The following is a 12,976-nucleotide window of genomic DNA, read 5'->3' as shown; positions in this document are numbered from 1 at the left end:
GTTTGGCCAGGAAGCTGAAAAGAAAGGGGGGTCCGGGGGTTCTCCCCCGGAACGTCACACTGGAATTGACTCGGTAGAAATAGTCTAGTCGTCATTGCCATGCAGACACGATATAATTACTGTAAAACGTCTTAGCTACTAGTTATAGCTAGAGGGTAGCCAGGCATTCCCTGCGCAGCCCCTCCTCCGTCGACCCGGTAGCCACCAAGACCCTGCGTCCCGAGTCATCCTCCGTCCACTTCAACGGGCCCTCGGGCAAGACGGCTTTCTCCTCGCCGAGCAGGAGACGCAAGTCGGGATCCAGATCCGGGGGCATGCCATGGGTCACGGGCAAGGCGCCGCCAAACTGCTGGGGAATGTTGGCGTGGTCGATGATCGTCTCGAGGGCGGGGTAGACCTGGCTGTCATTCAGGAAGACCATTTTATCGGCGGTGACGGGATCGATGAAGTTCTTGACGATGGCCCAGACGGTACTGAAGTAGACGGGGGCATTGCAGACCTGGCTGCATTAGCATCTATTCTCCCATTGATTGACTGGAAGAACCAGTCCCTCCCCTCCAGAAGCTACATAATGGCCGGAACCTACATAAATCGTCTCAATGGTCTCGGGATAACACGTGGCGAGCGTCCCGCTGATCTCCTTGGCAAAGTCCCGGACATTCCATCCCTGCTTGATGGTGATCGCCTTCATGTCGATGAGAAAGATGCTTTTGGTGATGGGCTGCGCGGCGGCGGCGGTGCACAGCGGCAGCACGAAGCGGGTCAACGCGTCGAGGACGGCACAGGCCCGTTGCGCCAGATCGGGCCCGGCCTCGACACTGCGTGTGCTGCGCCAGCGGGTCAGGGCGGCGGGGTGGAGGTTGGCGACGTCGAGGAAGACGAGGGGCCGGCCGTGAGTGTCGCGACGGCCGATCCAGTTGGGATACTGTTGCGTTTGGTGTCAGCTGAAGCCCCATTCGGAGAGCCTGCAGAGGGGGAAGGGGTACCAGTTGGCGAGTGGCTTCGTAGTCCTGGATGGAGATGGTGTCGTAGATGTGTGCGAGGTTCTTGTCGCGGCGAAAGTGAATGGCCGCCTCGAATTGCTGCAGGGCGCTGCTGGGATCGAGTTGACGGGCTTGGAGGAAGCGGCTGTTGGGTGATTCAGTAGAGTCCATATGATTCTAAATATGAAGAGCACAGACAGTAAGGTCAGGTCGTCCGTCAGGCCATCGACCACATCGCCCTCCTGCAACCCCTGGGGTCGGTCCAGCAGCCCTTGTTCGGCGCAACGAGCCTTGAAGCTGGCCAGGACCGCAGCAGACGCGGTGTTGGACTCGAGACACACCATGACGAGCAGAGAAGTGACAGGATACCAGAGACGGGAGACCCGGGAGGAGGGAGATGGAACCGGTTGGAGGAGGTGTGCGAAGGAACCAGGATTCAAGAGTCATGGGCGAGTCATGGACCCCTTGAAAAGGAAAGATGGCGGTCTGTGGACGGTTGGAATGGCCGGTATGCAGGGTTATCTCAGCCATGCATGCATGACTGACGAGTTACACCGTAATTAGTGGGATTGACTTGGCTGAACTGCAGTTCATGCAGATCGGCGATCTTATCCGTCCAGATGGGCTGTGGGGGGGTGTGAGTGGTCTGTGGTGGTCTGTGGTGGTCTGTGGTGGTCTGTGGTGGTCTGTGAGTGGTGGTCGATAAGAGATCCGCGGTCTTCACGAACTGGAAGTGCAATGTTTGACTTTAAACCAAGTTGTATACTTCTGTCTGTATGACATCAAGAATGGTTCGCAACGCCAGCAACTCCAGGTGGAGCCGCGGTGGAGCCTCACATCACCGCGACGCAACCATGGTTGACGCGGTGTCAATGGACGCTCAACATCTCGAAAGTAACCTTCATCGGACCCTGTTTTCGCTCGCAGATCGCTCGAGCCCGAGATCCTAGTGTCTCCGATAGTGGGGCGGAGGAGGCCGGTCGAGTTAGGGCTGGGGAGTTGATGACGGGATGGGGGGAGAAAAGAGACCTATAAGGCTACTGTACGGTTCTCTCATCTACTCGAAAGAACCATCAAACACACTCATCCATACACACAATAATGGAATGCATCGCATCTTTCCCTGAAGAAGACCAATTTTCTCGGCTCGTGGCCCGCGAGACCCCCGACCTCCACGGCTTCTGCCATGGATACCCATTGCGACGCCACCAATGGGAACACCGGGCCAACGAGGGATCGCTGCATCTGCGCGCCGATTGGGAGAAGTACATCGGCCCCATTGAGCGATGGGGATCGTGCAATCCGTGGGAGGGCCACTTTGGCGCGGTCGTGCTGCCCTGCTGCCGGCCGGAGCGAATGGCGATCGTGAACTACATCTTCGAATGTACGTCCTCGCGGCAAGAGGGACTGGAACACGACTGACGAGATAGACGCCTTCATGTACGACAACGTGGTGGAATCCGCGGCCAACTCCACCGTGAGTCCATCCTTACCTACAGTATCTACCCTCCACAGGCCGACTAAACCCTTCCCGCAGATCAACGCCCACGCCGACGAGATCGCGCTGGACGAGACCGAATACCGCACCGTGCGCTCCGTCACCGGCACCAAACAGGTGCAGTCGAAAATGCTGGTCGAGCTCTTCGCCATCGACCCCGCCTGCGCCCAGGTGGTGCTGGACGCGTGGAAGACGATGATCGACACGACGGCGACCAAGGACAAGACCCGCGCTTTCAGCGACTGGGAGGAGTACGTGGACTACCGCATCATCGACACAGGCGCGCCGTGAGTACCACTAGACTACCAGACCACCACGGCTGGGACGGCACTAACGCGCGCAGGTTCGTCGACATGCTGATGCGCTTTGGCATGGGGGTGGTGCTCACCCCGGCGGAGCAGGCCAGCATCGAGACGGTGGTGCGACCGTGCTATGCGGCGCTGGGGCTGGCGAACGACTACTTCTCATTCGACGTGGAGTGGGAGGAGTTTCAGCAGTCGGAGGAGACGACGATGACGAACGCCGTGTGGTTGTGCATGCACTGGCACGGGGTGGACGTGCCCACCGCGAAGGAGATGGTGCGTGAAGTGACAAACCGATTCGAGCGGGAGTTCCAGCAGCGCGTGGCGGAGTACGTGGCCGGAGAGGGTCAGCACAATCGCAAGGTCCAGATTTATCTGCGGGCTCTGGGGTATCAGATCCCGGGCAATGTGGCCTGGAGTCTGCGATGTCCGCGCTATCATCCACATCTGATCCAGGAGGCTGGGAAACTCCTTCACGACAGCATGCAGGCCGCCAGTGACGGTCCCAGTGCCCCCGTGCGCGAGCAGAAGCGCCCCAGTATCTCCGAGGAGAGCGAGTCGAGCGAGTCGTCCGTGTGGTCAGTGGCGAACTCGCCTCGCTCGTCCATCTCGTCTGCCTCGGAGCCAGAACCGGAGGTGAAATTAGGGTCCGAGGTATGTTTTTATGACTGATCCCCCACATCCCCACATCCACACATACTGACAACGTAGTATCTCCGCGCGCCGGCAGAGTACATCGCCTCGCTGCCGTCGAAAGGCGTGCGCGAGGCGTTCATCGACGCGCTGAACGTGTGGCTCATGCTGCCCGACCGCCAGGTGAAGCTGCTCAAGTCGATCGCCAAGACGCTGCACAATGCCTCGTTGATGTATGTCGATACCCCATCCCTCCAATTCTGATATATAGTAAACTCATCCACGCAGGCTGGACGACATCGAGGACGCCTCCCCGCTGCGTCGCGGCCAGCCCGCCACCCACACGGTGTATGGGATCGCCCAGACGATCAACTCGGCCAACCACCTCCTCCTGCAGGCCATGGACGAAGTGCGGCAGTTGGAGGGGTCGGGATGCCTGGATATCTACTCGGAGGAGCTGCGCAATTTGTTTATTGGGCAAAGCTGGGACCTGTATTGGACCCGACAGGGGGAGTGTCCCAGCGAGCCGGAATATATGGAGATGGTGCGCCAGAGTAGGTCTACTTCCTATACATCACGCCTCTCCTCCAGGACCCCCAGGGCTGGTTCCCACTAACCACTCACCAACAGAAACAGGCGGCCTCTTCCGCCTCCTCGCACGCTTAATGCTCGCCCAAGCCCCAGCGCAACGCAATCGGTACGTCCTCCTTCTCCCTCCCTCCTTAAAAACCCCCCTCAAACACACCATACTAAGGCCTCGACAGCGATATCCCCCTCTCCCCACTCGTCACCCGACTAGGCGAATACTTTCAAATCCGAGATGACTACAAGAACCTAACCGAAGAGGTACGCTGCCAGCCCCTTCGCCCCAACCCCTCACCATGCCCTAGATTGCCACCCAGACTCACCCAGTACCCTGCAGTACACCAGCCAAAAAGGCTTCTGCGAAGACCTGGACGAAGGCAAGTTCTCCTTCCCACTGATCCACCTCCTGCACGCGCAACCCGACAATAAGCATCTGCGGGAGGTGCTGCAACTGGGAAGCCCCCGCCGCACGATCAGCATTGCACAGAAGCAGGAGGTGGTGGGGCTGTTGCAGCGCAGTGGGAGTATGGAGTATACGGGTCGGACGCTGCGGGCGATCATGGGGGAGATTCAGCGGGGGATGGACCGGGTGGAGCTGGAGACGGGGTGCGTGAATTGGGTGTTGCGGTTCTTGGTCTCCAAATTGGAGGTGTGATGGTTGATACTATTTGTGACTTAAGATGTACGTGCGTGCTTTGTTGTATATGTTGCTTAGATTTACATGACTAGTAGTAATGATAGGGGAGACTGCTCGGTTTCGAATACTAGGATATAGGACTGAATTTGGCCAGGAAGCTGAAAGAAAAGGGGGGTCCGGGGGTTCTCCCCCGGGAAAGTTATAAGAAATAGGATATAGGGCTGAATTCAGCTGGGAAGCTGAAAGAAAAGGGATAGGATGGATGGATGGATGGATGGATGTATTGTAGTGTATGCAATCTATATGATCACATGATATATGCAATCTATATGATCACATGATATATGCAATCTATATGATCACATGATATACTCCTCCGGCCACTAAAACAAAGGGCCGGTTATGTGTCCGCCCGGCCACTTCGAATTTCGCCGGCAGTTCTTTCCCCCACACTCTTTCTCCCTTCCTCTCATCGATGATGCCACCACCCTGAGTACCTACGAGTAGTCCTAGGCAGTGGACATCGTCATCCAGTCAGATCCAGGTCTGGTCTATGCCTTCGTTATAAGAAACGGGAGAATGGGCTTGCAGTCGCAATGACACCTAGCAGTTCAGGCCCTGCAGCTCTACCCTCGCCTGCCCACCCACCCGTGGCGCCCTCGGCCTGCGAGGCATGCAGAAGGCTCAAGGTCGGTCGAAACAGTTCCCATAACCCAGCTCCCACTCACTCACACTGCGAATCCAGATGCGCTGCACACGGGAAACCGCCCCTGTCAGCGGCCCCTGTGATCGCTGCGCGCGCAACCATCGGTCGTGTGTGATTCCCCCGGCGCGGCCTCTGGGACGCCGACCGGGGGCGGTGGGCCGCTTTCAAGGCATCGAAAAAGCATACCGCAAAATTCAGGCAGAAATGCGTAAGCGTCCTGCTGCTGCCTCACGGCCTCAGGCTCCCACAATCAACCACCCCCCGTCCACAAGCCTGGCCGATGAGCCTGCGGTCGGCCAGCCATCCCAGCCGATCAGTAACCCCCTGGCTCTGCTGGCAGATGCCTCGGAGGTGTTTCATGCCAGCACTTCGTCCCAGCCACAAGAGAGCACGTATGATGCCAAAGGAAGCGATCTGCTGTCGAGGTCGGGATGTGTCTCGTTGGGTCTCCAGCTCAGTCGCGAGACGCTCGAGACGGGCTTGGATGCCCTCATGGCTTGGTCGCCCAGGCTGGGGAAGAGCTTGGATTATTTCAGGCAGCCGGATCCCGCTATGTTTCGTGACGTGGGGCCGGACCTGGATCCGGTGGATTTGGGATTGGTCACTATGGAAGAAGCCCATCTGCTGTTCCCGAGGTCAGTAGGTCAGCGTCCTCGGTGAATCTGACCGGACTGACTTTTGTAGGTACTTTGCTCGGTTACACCCGGTCAATGGGATCTTGGATCCTCGACTGCATACCCCGGAATATGTCCGGTCGCAATCGGCGCTGCTCTTCACCTGGATCCTGGCTCTTACGGCACAGTTTGACAGCACCCAGGCCTCGTTGGCAACACGTCTGAGACTCCATGGAGAGAAGCTATCACGACACGTGCACACCTGTGGGCTAAAGTCGGTCGAGATTGTGCAAGGATATTACATCTCCTTGCTCTCCGCGACACCAGCAAAGTCATTGGCCGAGGAAAGGACGGGGCTCTACACCATGTACGCCTTTGGAATGGCTGCTGAGCTGGGGCTGGACCAGCAGTCACGGTCGCGCGGAAATGTCTGTATAATGGACAGTGAAGAACCACCCATACATGCGGGCGCTGGTTCTCAGACGCTGGACCAGGGCGGGCACCTTTTACGCAGCGCCGAATGGGAAGACATTTCAATCACATATCGGCAACGATGCAGCAGGAACAGAGAACGAACCTGGTTTCGGATACTCCTGTGGGAACGAGCCAACAGCGCTGCGCGTGGACACATAAATCCTTTTCCGAACACGAAGCTCATCGCGGGCATCGAAACCTGGTGGCCGCATCCCTTAGCGGACGCCACCGACAAGCATACATGTGCGTTCATCGTACTGCGCCGCCATCTCGCGTCATTACATGCCGAATTGCAGACACGGGCTATCGCTCCCCCGGATGATCCGCACTGGATGAGAAAGATGGTGGACGAGAGGCTGGCGGAATGGTGCGACGTCTGGCTGCCGGTGCCATACCAGGCGGCAGAACCGTCAGAGCAACTAGCCACAATCTTTCTCTACTATGTGTACCTGCACAATCGGCTCTGGATCCTATCCTTTGCTCTGCAGGCGTCGGAGAGCGACAATGGACAGATGGAAGCCATCCGACAGGATTGCCTGCAGGCGGCCGTGCATATCTGCGAGGTCACAGTGCGCGACTTGCAGATGGTGGGCGAACCGCTCTACTGTATGCTTGCGCCGACATGGGCCATGATCTCTTACGCTGCGGTGTTGGCTTTAGAGCTCTTCCCCCAAGTGCATGGGGCTCAGCCGGGCAAGGATGCCGAGCTGCTGGCACTGCTGTCGCAACTTGCTCTACAGCTGGTTCGCGCCGGGACGACGCCGTCGCATCGCTTTGGTCTGGCCGCCCTGCTGGGAGAGCACCTTATGGGGATCTTACGGACCCAGGCAGCTTCGGTTCGCGGTGGGCAGCGTGGTAGGATGGAGGACTCGCTAGCCAGACTTAACCCCGAAATTTCTGCCGCGACCTCCGAGGGTACCATGACTGCATATAAGGTCCCAGATTTGGTCCATAACCCCTGGTACACAGACGCCACAACGGCCATGGCATACGACTGGACGGGGGATACTTTCACTGATCTATTTCGAGAATTATTTGGTCCGGGCTATGCAGACTCTTTTTGAGTGTCTCTTGGTGCCATGATCTAACGCAGTCGACTGCCTCTAAGCTGCCAGTCTATTAAGCACCAACCATCAAGCAACCGAACAGTACAACTGGATTATGCTGGAATGGGTGTATATTGCATCTTTCTGAACGTAGAATTTGTCGGGGGCTTCTGAATACAACACAAGTATTTCAGCCCTGTTTGGATAGCTCCAGCAGCGCCGTGGAATTCTTGATTTCGTTATGGGTAAAGCAGATTCCCATGAATTTGACCATTTCCGCGGCTATCACCATGTGAGCACACACCTCGTGCACGGACTATCAGTTAGTCTTACCTGTCATTCTCTTAGCCGTGGTGTCATTATCGTCCACGCCATTCATGCGCGTATACTGCAGCACCAGGTCGATCCGCGACCGACGGGCCTCTTCGTACAAGGCCAAGCGGGCCGGGAGATCTTCCATGCGCGTGCCAGCGGGCAGTAGCACCGCAAGGGAAACTGCATCCTCAATGGCCATGGCGCCACCTTGTCCCATGTCTTCTTGTCATTAGCGTGATGCGATGGGAGAGGAGAGGGAGGAGGGTCGTCTCACGCACAAGGCTGGAATGGGTGAGCAGCATCTCCGAGCAATGCTGACCGGCCGCGGACCCACGTCGGGAGGGCATTCATATCGAATAGCTCCCATACTTTGAGAGTGTCGTCGGCCCTGTTTACGAGTTCTTTGACTGCGGGTGCGAAAGCTGAAAAGCCGGACATAAGAGCATCTTTGCTGCCGGTCGCCTGCCAGCCTATTGCCCATTTCAGAATGGGGTTACATCGAAGACAGCCACAATGCTTACCTTCGCCCAGTCCCCCAGCCTCCCTGGTAGGGAGGAAGGCGCACAGATTAAACACTCGGTTGTTGGAGCAAGGATATGCGACTAAGCGTCGATCATCTCTCGCCCATTCGATAAAAACGCCGGGCTCCTGAACCATGTCTTTCGTGGACGGCAATCGGCGCAAGTCGTCTGTGGAAAGAAGCCAGCGGAAGCAGGACTTGCCCGCTGGGAACGGGGGTGGTGGATGCTGTCCGATCGTCTCGCGTACGATGGACTGTCGGCGCGATTAGATTGTCTCATGACGGTGGGGTTCACGACTTACGTGGAGGCCATCGGCACCCAGCAGCAGATCGCCCTCGAACCTTTCTCCGTTGTCCAGAGTGATTGAGGGGCGCTCCCTGTCGACGTCGATGCTAACAATCTTGCAGCCCATGTGCAGGGTCGCTGTTTCCAGCGCCCGCTGCTTGAGGTGATTGTGCAGGTCGACTCGATGGACAAGGTACCATTCCTGAGGAAATGAGTCCGGTCCTCAAGGAGTGACGATGCTCAGCTTACTGCTTGCCACATCTGGCGAATGCCACTGAAATCTTTCTTATACTTGAGGTTGCCAAGGTGATCATAGCGATGAATCTAGTGCGACTTGAGCATTGATCCCTCATATTGAAGCCTAAGCCACATCTTAGGAAGACTATCAGTACCTGTTCCAAAAGCGTGCCACCAAAATCCTTCGGGTCAATTCCGAGCCAGTTGAGCAACGCGGTACAGTTCGGAGGCACATGGATGGCAGCACCGGCTTCGCGAGAGAACTTGGACTTTTCCACAATCTGCGGGAGTCAACACATACGCCACAGGGGCTTGCGACCGTGGGGGGATCGAACGCACCACAACATCATGGCCCTGCTTGCCGAGTGCAATGGCGGCGGTTAGCCCTGCAAGTCCGGCGCCGATGATCAGAACCTGCAATGGTCGGGGTTCCTGGTTTGTGACGGTCATTGTGACTTGCTGCCCGGTGAGCTTCGATATGAGCCTGTTGTCTGCCTGTGGTTCTCGCCTACTCGCTGCGACATTTTAACATGTATCGCGAGCGACGATCCCTGTCTCGGAGATCCGAGGCTCGGGCAATTGACTCGGAGATAAGTACGGCATCCGCCGGATCCTGGTGGGCTCATCGAAGGCTTGGAGATGTCGATCATCGTTTGGTTGGAGGCAGTCCTGGTGTGCATGAGACGGCTGTCTTGTCTCCAGGACAAGGGCTTTGTGCCATAGGCTAGAGCGGCACATCCATACTTATAAAGGAGGATTCTATACATGGCTCCTATCTCTCGACTACGACTGTGGGTGATAAGTGTGGATCACAAAGCCAACTACCCAGCCCTTCAGCGATCAGTTATATTTCAGCTACAGGAATTCTCCTACCGGCACTCGGCCCGGTCCGTCGGAATGCTCGGAATCAGACCCCGCTTATGCGTCTGCCAGTTGTTTCTACGCTTGTTGACATTTCCAACCATGAGTCACCCAGAAAGAATAACCATGTGTTGAGCTGATAAGATGAAGACGGTGGTGATTTGTACCACACTAGCTTCTCCAATACGTTGCCCACTTGCTCTGCCCTGTGACCACATTCACAAACTCACGCGCAATTATGCGGTCTGTCTGCTCCGAGGGATGCAGGTCGTTCCACCACATGTAGCTGTCCCGGATGGTACTCGAGCTGCAGGCGCTGCCACACCGATAGATGGAGCTGGTGACATTCAACGGCGCGGTTCCATTCAGATACTGGGAGGGGTTCTCCCAGATATCGGTCGTCTATGTCCATGAGTCAGTATGCACCGTCCCCCGCGGCACTTCCCCCACCACCGGGCCGTCCTTACCAAGGCGTGGGTATCATAGATGGCAAAGCTACTCTTCGGATACCGCTGAGCGATCCGCACCTCGTACGGCGTCTGGTAGGCGAAGACCGCGTTCACCAGCGTCGAATACTGGCGCATCTTCTCGCTCGACTGCGTGATGTTGGCGTCATACGCGGACTTGTCTGTCCAGTACTCGCCCGTGGGCAGGCCCCTGTTTGCCGGGGTGGCGTATTCCGGCGCCAGCTCGAGGGCGATGAGGTTCATCAGCACAAAGTTTCGCGCGCCGGCCGCGTACAACCGGTCGAGCTGCGTGTACACGCAGTCGGTGAAGTAGGTCAGCGCCATGCCGGGGGGCTGCACCTCGGTAAGGAAGCTGCCTGGGCCCAGGTCGTTAGTGCCGATCCAGATCGCGTAGACGGTCTCGTCGGGCTGGTTGAGGAGGGCTTTCTGATGCGTGGTCGTGTTGACGTACGCGCGATCGGCGAGGAAGGCAGGCAGCTGGTCTTGTTTCACTCCGTTGCGTGGGCTGTTGGCCTCCACGGAGTCGCAGACGGCCCCGGCGACGGCGTAGTCGTACAGGTTGACACCCGTGTATTGCTGGACATAGCTCGGCCAGGCGCGCCCGCCGTCCCATTCGTCTGTCGACTATGGTGGCTGTCAGATATGGTTTGGATGATGGGAATTGGGGCGGCAACTAAAAGAGTACCTCGGCCGCCACCGGCGGGGTGTATGAATAGACGCCATCGTCAGTGTAGCTGTCCCCGAAGATCACCAGCGACGAGAATTTCTGGAGGAGTGCCTGCGATCGCCGTGTCGGTGCGCACACCGCGCTGCTGGTCGTGAGTGCCAGGACAAGCGCACCAAGTGCAGCCTTCATTGCTGGACAGGTGTGCAGAAGTACGGGAGAATTAGTTCGGTGCAGTCATGGTTGTGGATGGTGCGTGCACCGGTGATATTTCTACCTGACCAGGCCTGCAGACTCCGGAGAAATATCCTCGGCCATTTGCAGACACGGTCCCGATTGGGAGCCTCGATAGTTGGTGGAATCCTTGGAGGCCAAATAGGCTGAGTGATGGTCGGCTGGCATGTCAAGTTCTGTGCCCTAACGAACAACCATCGCAGATTGCGGGGTACCAAGGCCTCATTTAGCCGGAGTCCTACCTCCGCTCAAGCTCTTGCAGCAGTTGGAGCAGTGATGTTCCAATTGGTGGAATTTTCCTTAAAACAAGAACTGCAATATTGTTTACCACAGGAAGTGCTCCGATGCGGTCATCCTCGGTCGACAATCGGAAATTCTGCCATTTCATTGCCGTGGTGCCGTTGCGTTGCGATGAGGCCAAATTGAAGCAACATACGCCTCATTATGCTCAAGACTACCCTCATAAATTTCGTTCTTCAGGTTGTTGGTGCCCGCAGAATATACCATCGCCCCGTCTCCGAACGGCCGGCCGCTACCTGCAGCAATCCAACGGCGAGCCATTCTTCTGGCAGGCGGATACGGCGTGGCTGCTGTTCCATCGGCTCAACTACAGCGCGGCGGAGACCTACCTGTCGGACCGAGCACGCAGGAGATTTACAGTGGGGCTGCTGGCTGTCGGCTTCACGCAGGAGGGAATCGTGACCGGCGAACGACAGGCCCTTCCGTCAGCGCCCCGGGGGCAGCGGCGGACTGGCAGCAACCCCTCATGACCATCCACCCGACCACCCAGTGATTTCCAGCGCACTACGAGCATCGCTACGATCACGGAAAGGTGGGCCTGGCGTACTGGCACGCCAGCGACGTGCGCATCGGCCGCTGGCCGGCGGTCCATCATCTCTTTTTCTTCGGCAGTATCCCCCAGGACGGTAACAGACTGACCAGATCCCCCGCCGACGCAGGTCTTCTCCGACGCCACCGGCCTCCCTTGCAGCGCCAACATGGTCCAACCAAGAACTATCCCGGGGGTATACGCTTCAGACGGCATGCTGCCGGGATCGGGTCCGATGCAGTGGGTGCAGGAAGCGGTGATGGACCGGGGTAGGACATGATGGTTCGAACCAGTGGGTAGGGGGTTGTTGAGTTTGTTGACTGTGGAGAGGGGAACACGTGGATTGGATGCTGGTGTTGGTGGAAGACAGTGGTTCGTTAGTTGTGGGAAATTGCTGTGTGGCTGCTGTACCCGAAGGATATATTCATGATGGAACATGGATATACACGGAGTATAGTTAAGTATGGATAGGCAGCCACGTACCCCCTTCACCGCCACCCGCGGTTTGCTGCCCGTCAAACCGCGGATGTGCCTGAAAAATCTGAGGGCTGAGTCATTCTGCCGGATCAAACGAGTTACCGCCTTGGCCCCAGAACAAGGTTGACTTTTCTGCGGAGAGGTCCGATTGGCTGGACGGGTGGCGTGTGTGTGGCTTTTTCTTGTCCCGTCCAGGAAATGAGATTCGCTTTTCAGGTTCCAACCAACAAAAATAGATCCCTCGCTAAGACATGTCTTGCCAGTTGTCCCGTACTGACGAAGTGTAATATGGAGTACGTACACAGTACTAGCATGGAGGGGTCGAGATGACTGCCTCTGGCTTACTCTGTAATTTACTGGCACTATGACCAGAACTGTACTTATTGTACTTGTGTACTGTGTACTACCGACTGGTGATGGCACGAGTGCCCGACACGTGATCTTGGGGCCCATGCACCCCTGCCTCCCCCTCTCCTTCTCCCCTGATCTAGTGCCAATTCCATACTCCGTCCTTAGTTGCCAATAGTTGGCCTAATTATAATTCGATCGAGGAGTAGAGGAGAGGAGATGAGCGTGGTCTAGAAGGTGGTGAAGATGCTGTTGATCCA

The 12,976-nt window shown here is 57.1% G+C and overlaps 7 protein-coding genes across 7 annotated transcripts in view; 4 read left to right on the top strand and 3 right to left on the bottom strand.

Moving 5' to 3' along the window:
- The window catches only part of BP01DRAFT_419637 (tellurite-resistance/dicarboxylate transporter family protein), a 1,659-nt gene extending 1,612 nt beyond the window's left edge, over positions 1-47 (top strand). The window contains exon 2 of the mRNA XM_025579415.1: positions 31-47. The gene's annotated coding sequence lies outside the window, so the exon portion shown is untranslated. The remainder of the gene's footprint in view (positions 1-30) is intronic.
- A 101-nt stretch (positions 48-148) lies between these two features.
- BP01DRAFT_351890 (CRAL-TRIO domain-containing protein) lies at positions 149-1,367 on the bottom strand (the record flags this gene model as incomplete). The annotated part of the gene is made up of 4 exons (XM_025573859.1): positions 1,182-1,367; positions 987-1,128; positions 587-925; positions 149-499 (listed from the first exon to the last, which is right to left on the bottom strand). Exons 1-4 carry the CDS (start codon positions 1,325-1,327, stop codon positions 149-151), a joined length of 978 nt encoding a protein of 325 aa, XP_025426142.1. The 5' UTR covers positions 1,328-1,367.
- Positions 1,368-2,084: 717 nt separating this feature from the next.
- BP01DRAFT_378062 (bifunctional terpene synthase/polyprenyl synthetase family protein) lies at positions 2,085-4,656 on the top strand (the record flags this gene model as incomplete). The annotated part of the gene is made up of 9 exons (XM_025577031.1): positions 2,085-2,367; positions 2,414-2,460; positions 2,521-2,768; positions 2,825-3,437; positions 3,495-3,649; positions 3,705-3,970; positions 4,047-4,113; positions 4,181-4,262; positions 4,339-4,656. The coding sequence occupies 9 exons, from the start codon at positions 2,085-2,087 to the stop codon at positions 4,654-4,656; spliced, it is 2,079 nt and encodes a 692-aa protein (XP_025426141.1).
- A 578-nt stretch (positions 4,657-5,234) lies between these two features.
- BP01DRAFT_427277 (Zn(II)2Cys6 transcription factor) lies at positions 5,235-7,927 on the top strand (the record flags this gene model as incomplete). Its single annotated transcript, XM_025579839.1, has 3 exons — positions 5,235-5,327; positions 5,384-5,979; positions 6,029-7,927. The coding sequence occupies 3 exons, from the start codon at positions 5,235-5,237 to the stop codon at positions 7,494-7,496; spliced, it is 2,157 nt and encodes a 718-aa protein (XP_025426140.1). The 3' UTR covers positions 7,497-7,927.
- BP01DRAFT_387589 (FAD/NAD(P)-binding domain-containing protein) lies at positions 7,669-9,286 on the bottom strand (the record flags this gene model as incomplete). Its single annotated transcript, XM_025577749.1, has 8 exons — positions 7,669-7,760; positions 7,812-8,012; positions 8,072-8,263; positions 8,315-8,567; positions 8,616-8,801; positions 8,849-8,923; positions 8,992-9,117; positions 9,176-9,286. The coding sequence occupies 8 exons, from the start codon at positions 9,284-9,286 to the stop codon at positions 7,669-7,671; spliced, it is 1,236 nt and encodes a 411-aa protein (XP_025426139.1).
- A 449-nt stretch (positions 9,287-9,735) lies between these two features.
- BP01DRAFT_232081 (SGNH/GDSL hydrolase family protein) lies at positions 9,736-11,117 on the bottom strand. The gene is made up of 3 exons (XM_025571211.1): positions 10,850-11,117; positions 10,165-10,788; positions 9,736-10,099 (listed from the first exon to the last, which is right to left on the bottom strand). Exons 1-3 carry the CDS (start codon positions 11,018-11,020, stop codon positions 9,869-9,871), a joined length of 1,026 nt encoding a protein of 341 aa, XP_025426138.1. The 5' UTR covers positions 11,021-11,117; the 3' UTR covers positions 9,736-9,868.
- A 289-nt stretch (positions 11,118-11,406) lies between these two features.
- On the top strand, positions 11,407-11,832 carry BP01DRAFT_387587 (uncharacterized protein; the record flags this gene model as incomplete). Its single annotated transcript, XM_025577748.1, has 1 exon — positions 11,407-11,832. One exon carries the CDS (start codon positions 11,407-11,409, stop codon positions 11,830-11,832), a length of 426 nt encoding a protein of 141 aa, XP_025426137.1.
- Between the last annotated feature and the right edge of the window lie 1,144 nt (positions 11,833-12,976).

This window comes from Aspergillus saccharolyticus (genome assembly GCF_003184585.1).
Source record: "Aspergillus saccharolyticus JOP 1030-1 unplaced genomic scaffold BP01scaffold_80, whole genome shotgun sequence".
Classification (NCBI taxonomy): domain Eukaryota; kingdom Fungi; phylum Ascomycota; class Eurotiomycetes; order Eurotiales; family Aspergillaceae; genus Aspergillus; species Aspergillus saccharolyticus.
Note: the sequence above shows the minus strand (reverse complement) of the source record. Positions and strands in the feature narration are given on the sequence as shown.